We start from the raw sequence: 17,742 nt of genomic DNA on the forward strand, positions 1-17,742 counted from the left end.
GAAGCTCTGGATGCCTAATTCCCGAAAGTGTTCAAGGCTGGGCTGGATGGGGCTTTGAGCAACCTGGTCTAGTGGAAGGTGTCGCTATCCAACCTTCCAATTTCACCTCCAACTCAAACCGTTCCACGATTCTCGGATTTCTCCGACGGGTGTTGCTGTCTTTCGCGTTCCCCGAGCAGGGGACACGGCCCTGCTGCCGCCCGCTGCCCGCGGCCTACCGGCGCCCCTCAGCGGCCCCGCCCCTCACCGTCACCACGGCAACTCCGCCCCGCCCTTCGCGTCACATCGCCCGGCGGGCGCAAGCCCCGCCCTACCGGCGCTCCGATTGGTCGCTTGCCATAGCGCCATCTCGGCATAGCGCCGCCGATTGGCCGGCGCCGCTGAGGCACGGGCGCGCGGTGCCCGCGGGGCGGCGGCGGCCGTTACTCATTAGCATGGCCGCGGGGCCGCCCCTCCCACGGGCCGCCCTCGCCATTCGCGCCTATTGCCCCTGGTTCCCTCCCACAGCCCCATTCCTGCCGCGAGGTGCCGCCGGCCGCCGCGACCGGGTCAAGGAGGGAGGCAGCGGCACCGCATCTTCTTTCCGTGAGGCGGCTGCGGGGTGCCCTGGTGCGGGCAGGTAGAGCAGAGCATCAGCCGCGCCCCCCTGGGCGTGCACCGTCCTCCCCCTGCCCCGCGCGGCGCCGCTGCCTCATCCCCGGGAGTGAGGGCTCGGCGGCATCGCCGCTGCCGGCCGAGGAGAGTCCCGGCATCGGGCGGGACTGGGCACCGCCGAGGGGTGACCGGGGGCGGTGAGACGAGCTCCAGCTCCTCCGGTGTCGCGTGTCCGGGAGGGGATTCTTGAGAAGACGTTTTATATATTGGGTTTTTTCGGTTTCGGAACCTCTGTCCAGGCTCCTGTGGCAGCCTGGCGAGGTGGGGCTTGTTCCTCTTCTGGGGCTCCGTGTTTTTCCATTGAAATCTCCCCACCTTCCAGTGAAAAGGAAATCGTCTGTTTTCTATAGATACATTTTTTCCATCCCTTCCACGAAACCCTATTTTCGGCAGCATCCATCTGCGGTGAAGCTTTGGAGCAACAACCGAGATCAGTGACCCTCATGATGTGGACCTTTCTGGGTATCGCCTCCTTCATTTACGTGTATAAAAAGTGTGGAGACCTCATGACTTACGCTAATAAGGAGGTGCTGCTCTCCGTGCTGGTGTTTTTCTCGCTCGGCTTGGTGCTGTCCTACAGGTACCACTTCAGGGGGCCCCGGCAGCGGCAGCAGCAGAAGCAGAAGTCGCACCTGGGGGTTCTCTCTGATGTGCTTTCAGCATTGCCGCTGGTTGGCTTCTTCTGGGCCAAACCCACCCCGGCGTCTCAGCAAGTTGAGCAGCCCAAATCCAGAAAGGTAAGTTGGATTCAGACGCAGCACGTGAGGTGAAAGGTCCTGCTGCTCTTCCCTCTGGCCACTGCCCCTCTGCTCTGGTGAGGGAAAAGAGCTAAGAAAGGGGTGGACAGGGTTTGTCTTTAGGTGCTGGATGTTTGATTTGTCATATTTTGTGTCAGTTTTGGATGGCAAAAGAAAGTGTCAAACTTACTTAAGCGGTAGACCAGGGGTTTTCTAGCATCAAAACAAATATGTTTTAAAAAAGATTAGGAGTAAAAGATTGTCGTAGCAGCAGAAAAATATCTTCGGTTGCCAGTCTGTTGTAGAGCTGAAGGACTGGAGAATCTCTCCTATGAGGAGAGGCTGAGTGGCTGTCCAGAACGGAAGTCTGTGTGTTAATACCTGCAGGGAGGGTGCAAGGAAGGCTGTGCCAAGGCTTTTTCCATCAGTGCCCAGTGACAGCAAGAGAGGTGCTGAGCACAGACTGAAACAGATGTTTGCTCTGAGCATTAGGAGGCACTATTTACTGTCAGGGTGACTAAGCACTGCAACGTTCCCAGAGAGGTGGAAGAGTCTCCATCCTTGGAGGTATAGGAAACAGGGCCCAGGCCAGTCTGCTCTGATCCTGCTTGAATGGGGGCTTTGGACCCCATGATGTCCAGAAACCCTTTCCAACCTCTGCCATTCTGTAACTCTCTGATGAGCTTCATAATATTTATGGATAAACACATTTGTTTATGCAACTGCAGATAGAGTTACTGGGAAATGATTGCTGACCTATTGCTTGTACAGTAGGCACAGGACTTGCTCAGATAGTCAGTCTGTTCCCTTGAGCCTTGCATGAGCCTTGCTGTGGAACAAGTGGAGAGCTGTAGGTGGTGCCTGGAGCTTAGCTGGAGTCCTGCCATCCAAGACCATGAACTGGACAGAGATATCAAGTACATCTGTGGTCAGCACTATTTGGCTCCTTTCCTATGTACTTCTGGGCAATTTCACATGAGCACTGACCACTCACACAGAAGTACATGAAACTGGTTGTGGCTGCAAGTCAAAGGTTTTTGATTTTTATTTAATTTTTCTGTTCAAGCCTGCCTTTACCAATTTCTTGTGTTACCTGAATTCAGAGTTTTGCACTCTCTTGCTGTATTGTAGATATAAACATGACACTAGGCCACTAAAAATTCTGGTGTCAGTGTGTTTCACTGATGCAATCATATTTTTACCAATGTCAGCGCTGCAGTGCTGAGGCATTTGTGAAAGACTGAATTGAACTCTCATCTACCAGCTGGAGAAATGATTTGCAGCTTTGCAATGGAGTTGCCCTTAAAATTATTTTTCACTTTGAAGTGTACGTGATTAGGTGCTGTTGGGGAGGTTCTATAACAGAGCTGATTTAAGATACCAGTTTCTGTATTAACTGATGTCCAGTGCAATATATGTCACTTCTTAACAGCTTTAAATGTAGACGAATGGTGATATTGATTATACTTTTAGATGTTACGTGACTCTTCATTTCAGGACTACTTCTTAAAAGCATTTCCCAGGCAGCTATGTAGACGAATGGTGATATTGATTATACTTTTAGATGTTACGTGACTCTTCATTTCAGGACTACTACTTAAAAGCATTTCCCAGGCAGCTGCTTCTGCTGACACTTTTTCATTCTGAATATTACCATAAGTTGCTGTTTAGTTAGTTAAGTAGGTTCACTTAGAGTATAATTTAAAAGGAGTATGTTTTCCAGAGAAATAAATTTTCCAGTAAATCTAATACCTTTTTTATTAAAAAGTGCTAAGGCCGCTGTGCTAGAGTGGTTCACTGGCATGAAGGTATCAGTCTTACTTTATAGGACAAGAATATGGGACAGCCTTTTCTTACTGCTTTTTATAGCAGCTTTCAATCTCTGACAGTTTTGTTTGTGCTTTGTCTTGGATCAGCAGGGCAGGTTTTAGCCAGGGTCTTGATTTGCAGCAGTGTTGGTTTTTTCTTTTCTCTGCTTGTTGTGCTTTTGTTGCCTTGTAGAGTATGACAGACTCAATTTTGGACAAAACTAAACTGCAAGGTGCCTTCCAACTACCAATGCACCCTCATTACCCTGGCTCAGAGTAGAGCTGCTCCAAAGTCAGCCCACTTGACAAGATTATGGTACATATCCATTGGCATGTGTAACTTTGTTGGCTTTGTTTTCTAAAGGGTAAAAGAGAAGTGAACTTCTCAGATGTACATCTGACAGAGACCGCTCCAAACACAACACTGTCACCCCAATATGATCCAGAAATTATCATTGTGGGATCAGGTGTCCTTGGTTCTTCCTTGGCCACGGTGCTTTCAAGAGATGGAAGGAAGGTGACTGTCATAGAGAGGGATCTGAAAGAACCTGACAGGATAGTTGGAGAATTGTTGCAGCCTGGAGGATTCAATGCTCTTCGGGACTTGGGTCTTGAAGGTGGGTACATTTCAAAGTGTAAATAGATGTGTAACACAAGAGTTACTATGCTCAACAATGTATTTAGTAAAAGTATGCCTACAGGAAAAATTAAGAAAAACATTATCTGCACTTAACATTTGAATTAAAATCACTTGTGTATTTCCAGTTTGCTATTTTGAAAACTCTTCTTTCAACATGTGTATTTTATTTAAGAAAATTGGACCCTGTGTAAAGAAATGCCTTTAATAAATAATTAATTAGGCTTGCTTTAAAACTTGTTTTAACCCATCTGTTGGCTTTTATCTTGCAGATACAGTAGAAGGTATTGATTCACAAATAGTAAATGGTTACATAATTCATGATCTAGAGAGCAAATTGGAGGTTGAGATTCCTTATCCAACATCTGAAGATGGACGTGTGGCCAGTGGAAGATCTTTTCATCATGGCCAGTTTATCATGGGCCTTCGAAGGGCAGCTATGGCAGAGCCCAAGTGAGTCATTGTGAAAGCACAGCTGGGATCCGGAGATTCAGAAGCATTGTTCCCATCATTTCCATGAGATTCCTTAACCATTCCCCAACCCAGAGGGCTGTGATGAGCAAGAGTGAGAGAACATAGCAGCTAGAGTTACTTATTCTGCTCTCTGTAGACAAGTTCATAAGTTATATACACATCATATATGTATATATCACTTTGGGACAACTTAATCTTTAAGGGAGTATGGGCTTTAAATATTAGGCAAGATATTTCCCCATCTGTGAGAGAGAACAGTTCACAGGTGCAGGGTTGATTCTCTTCTGCTGATTCTTAGGTTTGGCATTTTACCAGAAGTAGTGACCTCTTCTTGGTGAGCAGTGCACAGAACTTCTTCAGGCAAGGCATGAATGGCAAATCTGGCACTATTTGTTAGAGCACAGAGTGCTTTGGGTTAAAGGGATGACCTTTAAAGGTCAGGTAGTCCAACCCTCTACACTGGGCAGAAGCATGTAGCTTTGAGACTGATGTTATCAATGATGATAGAAATCAAGCGTTTACATTTGTATGTTGTTTTGCTTTCTTTTTTGACAACAAGAAATGAACCAAAGTAACTAAAAAGGAGCATTAAATGGAAGTAACTCTTTCCAGTTAATAATTTGTATGTTTCAGAATACCGAAGACAATTTCTTTTCATAATTAAAAGAAAAAAAGGTGCTTTCTCTTAACTGTTTTCTTTCTTCTATAAAAGAGATAAGAAGTAACCTTTTATTGAAAAAGAATAGATTCTATGTGCTGCTTTCTGTGTGGTATTTTTTTTGTATTGTCTTTTTTCCCCCCTAAATGATTTTTTTCCCCTAAGAATATCATAATGCCATATGTCCTTTTACAAGGGACATATGGCATTATCATATCTTTACCTAACATCTTTATTCTGAGCTGGAAAATTGCTTTCTCCTTTCATATTTGTTATATCATATGAATTACTAAAAGCGGCACTAAAGATAGCAGCTCTGTAGTACAGTTGCAATTAATGGTGTCTGTGTTCACTAGCTCTGAAAGCTAAAACCTTCTTGAGGCTCTAAGTTCAATGACATTTGGGCATCTGAGTGCTCACTCAACTTGTGGGAAAAACTCCAGTAGCTGTACACAGTCTCTGAAACAAAAACTTGCAAAAATCATATTTGTGACTTGAATGAAATTCTTTCCCATTTTCCACACACTCCTAAATGCTTGTTTTGTGTATACTTGCTTGCTATTTAATTTGTGGCATAGAAAACTGCAAGTTTATGTGCAGTGAAAGATCAAGAACTCTTAATAGTGCTAGGAGATTTTGGGTTTTATTACAAAGCTTTTGAGGATATAGGGGATAATTATTAGTGATTAGTATATCCTCTTTATAAGCACTAGGCAATATGAATGTGTTTTAGATAAGTAAAGTCATTTTTGCTGCAGAAGGAGGTAAGGCATCATTTGTTCATAATAATAAAATAATTATATATAATTATAATAAACTCACTTATAGTGGATGAGAACAAGATGAAAAAGTGAGCACTTAGGTAACTGAAATGACAGCTGTAAAAGAAACGTAGAGCTGATAGAATCTGCAGGATGCTGATTCCTGCTGAGGTTTCTGTTGAGTGCTCACTCATAACCATTCATATATGATACAGCCAACGTGCCTGTTTATTGTCAAATTAAGCCAGTCATGAGCTGCTCTGAAATGTCTGTGCTGGATGCCAGGGGAAAAAAACATTACTTGAGATGCTTGTATTCCTTTTAAGAGCCTAAAATAGCAAGCTGTTGTATTCTTACATGCACCTTTAGCTCAGTTCTTAAAGCTGTGGAATTCCATCTGGATATGGAATATTTGCAGGAGATTGAGTGTCCCATTTCAAGCTGCTAAGTCTGAAGCGCTGTGAGCAGGTCTAAGAGCTTGGACCCAACAAAGAATATAAGTTTAGAGAGATTTAATTTCTGAACTGAAAATAGCTCTGGTTGGGAGATAGAAGCAGGGGATGCTCCACTCGAACATGTTAGCAGAACTTTAAAAGCATAAATAGAAAAAAACCAGAACTCTCTCCCAAATTCCTGAGGTGACAAGCTAGATATGTGTCCTAGGCAGGTTAGGTTAGTTTGGACTGCTCTGAGAATTATGTGCCTGACTTTTATCTAGCGTTCATGTTAAGGGTTTAAGTGCTGCTGATCCTGCTCTTAAATTCTCCTCAGAGCTAGTTCTCACCTGCACTGTCAGCGATTCCTAGCTTTTAGTAGGGATGACTCAGGCAGCTCCCTGATTTCTGACCATTATTAGGTGTGAACTCCTCTCAGCATCTCTCACAGGGACATGGGGCACAGTTGGGGAATCCACTAAGTGACAGGATGTTTATGATAAACAGTACAGTCTTTAGAATATTCAGGTATCAAACCAAAGGTAGTGTCAAAGTGAAATTTATGACCAACACTTTTTGACATTTAATGTGGTTTCAGAAAGTGTTCAAGAACCCTTTTTTTGCAAAATTTTAATCATGTTGGCAGAGACAACATTGTTGAAAATTTGGTTTTCTATCTATGTCTAGTGCCTTGGAATGCTGGCATCATTAATCCTCTTCTGTTTTAACCCCTCTGTTTCACTTCAGTGCAAAATTCATTGAAGGGACTGTGTTACAGTTACTTGAGGAAGATGACTGTGTTGTGGGTGTTCAGTACAAGGACAAAGAAACTGGTGACACTAAGGTAAGAGCTTTCTGTTATAATCTTTGTTAAACTGTTGAGAAAATTGAGGGTTGCTTTATACATATAATTTTTTAGAAGCTTGTATTTCAGACCACTGGTACAGAAATAATGTAGTTATCAAGAAAGCCGAAAGATTCAATAAAGGGAGATTATTTTCTAGTGCATACAGTCTGGGAATATGGGAATTCTTGTTTTAACTTCTTAGGAAGCTTCTGCTTTCAGTTTCTCTGGAGAATTCAGTTCCTTATTTGTTTCATTATGTATATGTCTGGAGTTTAAAATCTTTCAAGAGTTCCTGGTGAAAAGAACAATATATTAAGATTTTTACTTCAGCTGTGTGTAGTGGTCTGCATTTCCACATATACTGCCACCATCTAGTGAGGGACTGAAAATGAAAAAGTTACTTTTTGATAGTGAAAGCTCTGTCTTGTCATTTCTTGGATGACAGAAAAAGAATTTTGGCATATTCTAATGCTAAACTGCTGGTTAAATGCTGTGAAACTGTGTGAGCTTAGGAGAGACCAGTTTGGGTAGAACTCCTGTACTGAAGTTCTGGATATGCTGCCTATTCTCCAGGAAAACCAAACTTGTGATCTTCTTTGTGTACTTTGATGTTCCTTTGATGCCTAAAGTTATGTAGATGCACTCTGATGGGAAAGATGGGAATCTGCCTATGCTGTGCTCCCCTCCATAGTAGATGGAGAAAGTTCCTGAGTAGCTGGAGGATCTTGCTCTGCTCTCTAAGATCAAAGATCTCTGACATCTGTCCATCCCTAAGTCATTTAGAGATGGGACTGGTGGCATAGAACCAAATAGAAGAGAGCCTTTTAAAAGTACTTGCCAAAGCTGTAGGGGAGCAAGCTGGTGGTTTTAGATTGTCTTCAGGCAAGTGCCATTTCAGCCCACTCAACAGCTAAGTGCTGCAACAGAGCAGAGAAGTAACAACACCCTTGACCCCTCTTGAGGTAGCTGGAGGAGGAGTGAGTTCCAGGTCGTGTTCCTTGGTCTGTCTTAGCTGCCATGTAAAATAAATGAAACTGTATTAGCAAATCCACTCTAAGAGAATAAGCCACTGAATCACGGGTATGGGAAAGACAGGGATATTGGAGAGGAGGAGGATTTTTTGCATTGAGAAGGGTGTTTGTTGGGATTTATTTCCCAAATTCAATTGGCTTTATCATTCAGGAATGTAGAAGGGTGTTTTTGTTTTATTTTGTTTGAGGGGTAGAAGGGGAACATGTGTATTTTGTTTTGAGTTCTGTTTTTAAGCTTTACACACTTATGGATGTTATTGTTGTAATTTTCAGTGTGACTTATTTGAACACTGGGTGACCAGTGTTCTAGCCTGCATCTTTCCTGAAAGTCTGGGTGTTGTTCTAAAGCCCTTAAGTTTCCTGTCTGTATACTAGGGATAAACAAATTCATGTTTTGTTCTGAATGCTGAAGTTCTGTGGCTGGAAAGAGCTGTTTCATTTGCTGTCTTAGATCTCCTTCGATTTTAGAAATCTAGTATATAAGAAATTTCTATTAAACATTTCTATTTACTTTGTTTCCCTCCCTGTGAGTTTTTACAGCTAGGAAATTCTTAGCTGAATAAAAAACCCAAACTCAAGCCTGTTTACATTCCTTAGCCTGCTTTTATAAAGAAAAGATGCTGTGTTTTGTATGTGTTTTTCTGTTCTTTCCATCCTACACTCTCCACCACATTACCTCTGAGATTTTTATTCTCTTAAATGACGTTCAAACTAGCCAATATGCTAAAACTTATACACTTTTTCAAAACTAGGCAACTCCAGTAGACTCAAGGTTAGTTGTTTTGACTGTGGAAGAATTGTAGCATGAGTGTTGTACTCATTAGACAGCAGAAAACTGATATGGACAGGTGACTTTGGTCTAATTGCAGGAAGAATCAGAGTTTGCAGTCATCCAGGCTAGGAATCCATAGGAAAGAGGTGAATCTGTAGTAGAGGTAACTCTACTCAGGAGCTCACTTCTATAAGCAGAGACACATAAAACATGTTTTACCTTACTCACATCTCCTGTCATCTGATTTTGTCCAACTTCCCTTCACACAGCAAAAGATGTTAAGGTTTGTGTGACCAAGTGGAGTCAGACTTGAAGATCCTTGTGAGTCCCCCCCACCTCAGAATATTCTATGATTTTATGAATTCACTCCAATACTGGTGGCAACTGCTCATACAGGAACTCAGAGTGATTCACCCATACAATAGTAAAAGATTTCCTAGGAGTACTAATGAAACACAGTGTGCTTTTTTTGCCTTACTTACAAACTGAAAGCTTAAAAGGAGAACTACTTCTTACTGCTTATGCCAAGCAGATGAAATCACTGAAAGATGAGTACTCATACTTGTTGTAAATCTGTTGTCATTTGAAGTTCAGTCACGGAACATGCTGACACTGAGAAAGCTATAGATGGAAGGAAGCACCTACCTTTAAATGCTTCCTAGTATAATAATGTGGTTATATGACTGTAAAAGTACATTTTAGTAACTGGAATTATTTGCTTATGTTCGAGAGGAATGTATGTGTTAAACATTAGAATTTGCACAGACCTTCAGGCTGAGCCTGATGAGTTTGCTCAGATTTGTATTTTGTCTATATATATACTATTTGTCTAGTTCCTAAGTAAATTTGGAACTGCTCAGAGCTCCCTGTGTGTTTTTTTAAAGAAGAGCCTAAGTGCTTATAGCTTGTCAGTTTGTTATAATTTGGTTTGGTTTTCTATAGCTGCTTATACATAGTTCTTTAATTTGAAATTCTTTTTTGTTTCCTTTTTTCTTCTGTGAGCATTACAGAGCAAATACTTCTCTTTGTTGTATTTTTTAATCCAAGTTTCTACACAGTTCCCATAGCTGTGTTTTCTAAAAAAGCTGGAGTATATTGTTAGATCAGCTTGTGTAGCAAATAGATAAATAGGAATACAAGGAAGGCAAACCCCACAGTATTTCGAATACCTATGTTGGGAATTGCTGCTCATTGTTCTGTAGCAAAATTGATGGTGTCTTATCTTTATTTTTAATTTATGCTGCAGGAACTTCATGCTCCGCTTACAGTTGTAGCTGATGGACTTTTCTCCAAATTCAGGAAAAACTTGATATCCAGCAAAGTTACTGTTTCATCTCATTTTGTTGGTTGCATTTTGAAGGTAACTTTTAAGTTACAATACTATATAAACCACTATGCTGTTGCCGAAGGTGGGGTACCTTGTAACCCATATGAACATATTTGCCTTCAGGACCTACAAACTTCAAGAGAGAAAGTGGTGTCCTGATTTTGGACTGGGAATCTGGGTTGGTAGCTGGGTGGTTGGAGAATCCAGGTAGAAATCCTGTCTGGTTCTTTCATTCTATGTCTGCTGCATTAACTGATGCATTAACAGCAAAAATAATTAAGCATGAGCTGAAGCTAACAGAATTTTCACACTACCTGGGAACACTGACTGGTAGGAACTCCAGTACTTTTTGGGTCTCTAATCCAGTTAGCACTGCCCAAGTTTGTCTACTTTTGGAATCTCCTTTAAGATCTCATTAGATAGGGCCCTGTGATTCTTCTTCAGTTGTGTCTCCAAGTAGTTATATTTAGACTAGTGGATTTCTTTCCCTCCCACCACTTTCTTTATGAAAGGAAAACAAAATTATCTTACTGAAAACTCCTACATTGATTATGTTACAGGTTTTTAATGGCATATATTAAATCTTGGTGAGGCATTCAAATGAAATGGATAAGTTAGTGATTCTAGTAAATATTAAAATGTATTGGCAAAAGAATTGTTGCTACACTGGAATTCAGAACTTTCTTTTTGTAAACATTTCTTCATTCAAGAGAATAATAACACAAGCTTAATATGATGGAGGATTTTATTTAAAAGTGTTTTAGAAAATTATTTTGTTTGTCTGATGTTTAATAGCCTTTCATTAATCAGTCTCAATCTTTCTTCCCCTTCTTTCCTTTTTAAGGATGCATCACAGTTTAAAGCTAATTATGCTGAACTTGTTTTAGCTAAAACAAGTCCAGTACTAATCTATAAGATTTCTTCCACTGAAACTCGGGTCCTTGTTGATATTCGAGGGGAAATGCCAAAAAATTTAAAAGAGTACATGATTGAGACCATTCATCCACAACTACCTGGTAAGTCTGGAAAGACTTCTAGAGAATTGTCACATTTATTTATGTCAAAAAAAAGGGGACACATTTCATTGAATTGATAGAACTGTGTGGCTTTTTCCATGTACACAGTCACAGTTTCAGGAGCCATTTACCCTTCTTTGGTTGCACACCACACAAGACACAGAAGTTTGTTCAGCTCACATCTATGAGGTCAGCAATTCAGGATTATATAAAGCAATTCAGGATTATGTAAAGGTGAGGTCAGCAATTCAGGATTATATAAAGCTCTGGGGTCCCCAGCACAGGAAGGACATTGACTTATTGGAATGAGTCCAGAGGAGGCCACCAAGTTGACCAGAGGGATGGAGGGCTCCTCCCATGAGTAGAGGTTGAGAGAGTTGGATTTGTTCAGTCTGGAAAAGAGAAGGCTTTGGGGGGACCTAACTGTGGCCTTCCAGTACCTGAAGGGGCTCTACAAGAAAGATGGGGCAGAACTATTGACAAGGGCATCAGTGACAGGACAAGGGGGAAGGAGTTCAATTAGAGAGTGGGTTTAGATTAGATATTAGGAGCAAATTATTTACTGTGAGGGTGGTGAGGAACTAAACCAGATTGCTCAGGGATTTTGTGGTTGCCACATCCTTGGAGATATTCAAGGACAGGTTGGATGGGACTCTGAGCAGTCTGGTCTAGGGAAAGTCTCTCCCCCCATGGCAGGGGAGTTGGTACTACATCATCTTCAAGGTCCCAGTCCAACCCATACCATTCATTCTATGACTCTGTGATATCTCAAAGATATTAAAAAGGATCATGTACAAATTATTTGTGTCTTTGTCTAACTACTATAGCTAAAATATTTGGTTGTTGCAGATCATTTAAAGGAACCATTCTTAATAGCAGTTCAGAACGATCGTTTAAGGACTATGCCAGCCAGCTTCTTGCCTCCCTCAGCTGTAAACAAGAAAGGTGGGTATTATGAAATAAAAAGGAAGAAAAAAGGCATTATCAGCATCCTCTGGGGCATAGAACTTTGTTGTCTTGGATGTATATTTGTTGTTCAATATAGCTGTCTCATGGATCTTCTATAAAAAATAAAGTTTTGAAAATGTGTACCTTGGGCAAAATTTAACTGGAATGTTTACATTGACACCAGATGTTAAGTCAACGCCTGCTTTATCTGTAAATTTAATTTACTCAGTTGCTCAAGCTTATACAATGTGGCCTTTCTAAGAAAAAGATAAAAAATTAAAGAAATTAACTTTAAAAGTGTGTTCTTTGACACATGAACATGCATACCTATAGGGAAAAAATAGTTTGACCTTGTTTATCTTAAAGCTGTTTTAAGCCTTTTAATTAAAAGACATACTTTGTGGTTTTTGCTTTTTATTTTCTAGTTGCTATGCATCTTATTTTCTGGTGGGAATGAAATCTTAGTAAGTTTGATGTTCTTTATAGAATATTTCAATTTTAAGATTCCATAAGAGAATCTTATGCAGTATCCTATTGTTTTTCTCTTCTACCTAGGTGTTCTTCTTTTAGGAGATGCATATAATATAAGACACCCTCTAACTGGTGGAGGAATGAGTGTTATTTTAAATGATGTTAAAATATGGAGAACTTTGCTCCAGGATATCCCAGACCTTTATGAAGATTCTGATGTTCTTAAGGTGATTCTTTATTTTGGACTTATTTTAGACAGTTTCTGCTGAAATTCAGTGACATACTTTTAAGTTTTATGCAACCCAGGGACAAGTAAGTTGTTGGTGAGGCATAGCAGTTTTCAAAGCTTTGGCTAGAATAATCAGATATCAGGCATTCACCAGTGGATGTGAATTAACTGCTGTTCTGTGTGCCAAGAGGCAGTTTCAAGACTTTGCACACTGACCTGCTGTGTTTTCTTAAGGAGACTTGTGTGCTGTGTCTAGTCAGGATGCTTTGCTGGGATAACCTGATATTCCCATTTTCATAGGACATTTTCAACCAGATTGATCCTAAATGTGGTGGGTTTGAACCATTGCACTTGTGTGAGTGGAACTTGGACAATAATGAGCTTGTGTACCCACTCTTTCAAGAGACATCTCAGCCTGGCCTCTTGCCTGCTGCATTAATCTGAGTAGTAAATTAGAAGGGATTCTTCTTACCCAGGATCTGCTCCATCAGTGTTCATGCAAGGTTTATTTTTTCTGTGATACTTAGTCCCAAAATTCTGATGAGTAGATAGTAAGATTTATTTATTTGATTCCTGTTTTTAACAGGGCTAGGTGTATTGTCTTGGCTAAATTACAGGTAGTATAATTGTAGACTACAAGTAGATGATTCCAAAAGTGTATTTGAAAATTGAGAAGCACTTAGAGGAACCCTGTATGCCAGGACACTTCAGGACTTCCCTGACCATATGCAGACACTTTTATGGCAGCTAGTTACCTCAGACTTGGTCATTTCCTATTTATTACCAGTAAATTGAGGGAACTAGCTGAGCATTATCCTTCAAGTTGCAGCTGTATCCCAGACACCCCCTGTAGGATGAGAAACATGCTCTGGAACAACCTTTTCCCTCCTACATTTAAGGTGAGGGGAGCCTGGATAACTGGTTTGACAAGTTTATGAGATTCCTTAATGACCTAGCTTGGAATCAATCTAGCATATCACTAAATCCCTTCTACATATTCCTGAGCATGACTCTTGCCACCTCACCTCTTTGGGAATCTTTTGAATGTTCCTTTGTATTTACTGACAGAAATATTTCTTTTTCTTATGTTTTTTCAGGCAAAAAGAACATTTTACTGGTCAAGAAGAAAATCTCATTCTTTTGTAGTGAATGTTCTTGCCCAGGCACTTTATGAGCTCTTTGCTGCCACAGATGGTAAGTATATCTTGAAGTTAACCTCTGATTAATTACAACTTGGTAAATAAATATGACTGGGAAGGGGATGTCCATGTCTGTGTGTGTGTATATTGTTATATATTGAAAATATATCAATCAAAGAATTTTAAGTTTTCTTGTGTTCTCTGCATAGATTTCTAGATAGAGTTTTAGCAATGTGAAGGCAAGTCTGGAGTTAGGACTAAATAACAAACCAAAGAAAACAATAGTCAGTTAATACAAAAATACATAGATATTCTGTAAGACTACAGTTTGTATAAATAAAAGCAGCTTGAAGTCCAGCTGAACTGAACAGAAAAACAGCTACCAAAGTCCTGTATTTAATATCAGTATTGTGCATGCAGGAAAATGTTTCAGTATGTGTTGATTATATCTGTTTTATAATTTTATAGATTCCTTGCATCAGCTAAAGAAAGCCTGTTTCCATTACTTCAGACTTGGAGGAGAATGTGTCGCAGGTCCCGTTGGATTGCTCTCAGTGTAAGTTTCACTGTGCTGGCAGTGGTTATTGTGAGCCCCTGAGAGATCTGCTTTGCTCCCATCAGGCTGCTCAATACAGGGAGCATGGCCCACATGAGCATAGGTTTTAAGATTATACTGAAGGTTGGAACTTTATTGGAAATTGTGTCTTTAAGTGCTAGTTCTTTTTTTTTTTTCTTTTTTTTTTTTAGAGGCATAAAAAAGACCACTAAAAAGCTGGTGGCCCCTACTGTAGGTGGCACAGGAATTTGAATAAGGTAGAGGGGTCCAGAGGAGCTGGTGGAGATGTTTCCTACTTGACAAGCTGAGAGTAGTGTTGGGTGAGGCCTCCCATAAAAAGCTGTAAGGAACAGGGAAATCTCTAGCTACGAAGGTGTTTGAATGACTCCTCAGAAACTTGTGAATGCACAGTAAACCCTACTACTCTGAACATAAGAGAACATGTGCTTTTATATTTCTCTCCTTTTGGACTGAGAGCTAAAACTGAAAAGCCTGTTTAAAATATTCTTCTGGCAGAAGACAAAGAGTAAGAGGTAGACAAAGAGAACTAGAAATGAAGAGAAAGCAGCAGTGTATGTTGGCCTTGCCATAGAAGGGAATGCAGAGTGTGGAGCAGCCCAAGAAAACCAAGTTTGTATTTTTCAGTTCGGTTGGCAGGACCACATCTGCCTGTATCAGAAAGGGGTGTGTGATCTTGAGTGGAGGTCTGTATTTGTAAAATGGAAGTTTTTCAGTTCTTTCTGATGTTGTTTATTTACTAGTTTTATCTGTTTATTTTTAATGCAGGTTATCTCCCAAACCAATGGTACTGATTGGCCACTTCTTTGCTGTGGCCTTGTATGCAGTTTATTTTTGCTTTAAGTCAGAGTCCTGGATCACCATGCCTCGAGCAATTTTCAGTAGTGGAGCTATTCTTTACCGGAGCTGCTCTATAATATTTCCACTTATTTACTCTGAAATGAAGTATTTAATCTATTAAAATCCAGGGTAAAGTGACTGGAGGAAGAAAGCATGAAAATCACAATGCCTTCAAAATCTTTGGACATGTATTATTTAATATTGTATCATGTTCTTCTCAAAATGCAATTTCCTTGATAAGGTTTTAACTTAATTTTGGTTTTGTGGTTCTATACATATATATTATATGTAAATATTTTTTCTTTGCAATTTAAGTTCAAAAAGGAGTTAGCTGTTTACAAAGACCATAATTAAGTGTTGATGTGGTAGATAATTGCCAGTTTTGACAGAATTTCTTTCCTTGCTTTATGCATTGCTGAGTGCACCACTAATATTAATAAACAGAGAAGTGAAAATTGTAAACCATATGCTGCTATTATCCTTCATGCTTTTTTCTGTTCAGTAGTTCCACAGACTTTATTACTGTGAAATAGTGTAACATTCTTGATTTGGTTATTTCATTAGGATTTGCATCTGTTCTGTTTCAGTTGCAGCTAAGATACTGGTCTGTTGATACTTAAAAGGACACTGTAAAGGATGTCAGATCTTGATGTGTCACTATATCTTTAATTTCAATTACTGTTGCAAGTGCCATGTTGCTCTTCTGAATTCCTTCTTTACACCAGAATTCATTTTAACAAGTAATAACCAAATCTTTGCTTTGTTGGCTACTGCAATGCACTCAGGTAGTGAAAGCACATGTTTTTGAAAATTTCTTCTTATCTCATTTCCTTTCAAAACCTTGAAAGTTTGGGGTTGTTCTGCTTGGTCTGTGTGCAACTGAAGTTTAACACTGCCATGAACTGAAGCACAGCAACAAACTGTATCCAGTGAAACAAATTAAGTCCAGGCTATTTCCAGTAGACAGTAATCTTTAATATTACTTCTGAAAATTAATGAAAAGCACCATGAAAGTGTCCTTTTAATACTTGGAGTGTGGTGGGATTATTTTTCCTGTAGGAATTACTGCATGCTACTAAAGAGTTCATGTCTATTCCTATTGGTCACTATTCCTCTCGATGTTACCAGTGTGATTTCCTTTGCTCTTGTGCATCTGCATTTTCTCTACCTTTCTTATGATTTGTTTGGATATCACTGTATGGCTCTGCTCTTTTGGCATGCCTAAACAATCACACATGGGTGCAGCCAGCACTCTGGAGAGTAGTAACAGGTTTTTATTCTTCTGTACTGGTGAAACTGTGACTCTACCTTGAAAATGACAGATTGCATAAGCTGTGTATAAACATCCATTTTATCTTGGACTGTGAAAAAGATCTGTGGAGAGACTTTATTTAGTATTTTATTTGATGGATATTTCAAATGACTTTTTCTTTTCCAGAAGCAAAAGTATGTATATTTTTCTAACCATGATGACTTTTGATACCCTCTTGAAATTACATTCATCATGAATATGTCTATGTTGAAACTTTAGGGTAAAGTACTAATATTTTCAAATATCATTATATGTGGTAACTAAATTATGCCCCTTTAAGGGTACACAAAGTTTGCAGGATTTATACAAGTGTTTTCAAAATTTGTGACAATTTTGAAAATAATTGATTAATTTTACATTTTTTATTTTTTTATATTATTTGCAGTCAGTCTCTTTAAAATCATGGATAAAAAGTCCTGAGCCAAATACACATCCTCAGCTTACGTAAATAAAAAGTTATTATATCTGTAGATTATTTTTGTTGTGTATCTCTCCTTAAAGAGTTTTGTTAAATTCTAATTTATCTGCTTAAATGTACATATATATGTAAGGACTTTTTCCTTCTTGTCCTGAATTCAGTGCCTGGTTAAGTGTCTTGATCAGGGTAGCAATCACTTCTTGGAAATTGCTGGGGAAGAGATAAATGTGGGTTGTGTGTGCGTGTGTGTGCATGTGTAAGAAGGATCAACCTGAAAATACAACCTTGAAATGGCTGCATACCTTGTCCTCGGGGCAAGAGGAAATGCTTACTTTGAATTATCAGACAGAGTGGGATTGTTGGGACATGGAGCAACACAGGATGGGGCTTCTGGCTGAGATTGCTGATGAGCTGGTCTTTAGTTCATTGGCTGGGTGCCTACTCCAGCTGGTGGTGGCCCACGGGCTCTGCCCCAAGGAAGAGCTGCAGGGCAGAATTTCAAGCTGTGTTCTATGGTCCCTGACTGCAGTTATTTTCTCATGGATGCAGAGGGATGTTGGGTGGTGGAGGAGAAGTCATGAGAAAAGCAGTTCTTGAGTCAGCTGAGACTAAGAAGAGCAAAGCTGGCAGTGAGTGAGTCATGTCCATAGGTAAA

At 40.1% G+C, this 17,742-nt stretch overlaps 1 protein-coding gene across 1 annotated transcript; it reads left to right on the forward strand.

Moving 5' to 3' along the window:
* Positions 1-397: 397 nt before the first annotated feature.
* Positions 398-17,498, forward strand: SQLE (squalene epoxidase). Its single transcript, XM_030943314.1, has 12 exons — positions 398-619; positions 1,048-1,391; positions 3,564-3,816; positions 4,109-4,289; positions 6,911-7,007; positions 10,060-10,173; positions 10,985-11,156; positions 12,006-12,101; positions 12,660-12,802; positions 13,902-13,998; positions 14,412-14,499; positions 15,286-17,498. The coding sequence occupies exons 2-12, from the start codon at positions 1,098-1,100 to the stop codon at positions 15,476-15,478; spliced, it is 1,728 nt and encodes a 575-aa protein (XP_030799174.1). The 5' UTR covers positions 398-619; positions 1,048-1,097; the 3' UTR covers positions 15,479-17,498.
* Positions 17,499-17,742: the final 244 nt, after the last annotated feature.

The sequence above is a fragment of the Camarhynchus parvulus genome, chromosome 2 (genome assembly GCF_901933205.1).
Source record: "Camarhynchus parvulus chromosome 2, STF_HiC, whole genome shotgun sequence".
In the NCBI taxonomy this organism is placed as follows: domain Eukaryota; kingdom Metazoa; phylum Chordata; class Aves; order Passeriformes; family Thraupidae; genus Camarhynchus; species Camarhynchus parvulus.

Coding starts and splice junctions, on each gene's coding strand:
- SQLE (XM_030943314.1), top strand. CDS start 1,098: ATGATGTGGACCTTTCTGGGTATCGCCTCCTTCATTTACGTGTATAAA. Junction 1,392..3,563: donor AGCAGCCCAAATCCAGAAAG/GTAAGTTGGATT, acceptor TGTTTTCTAAAG/GGTAAAAGAGAAGTGAACTT. Junction 12,803..13,901: donor AAGATTCTGATGTTCTTAAG/GTGATTCTTTAT, acceptor ATGTTTTTTCAG/GCAAAAAGAACATTTTACTG.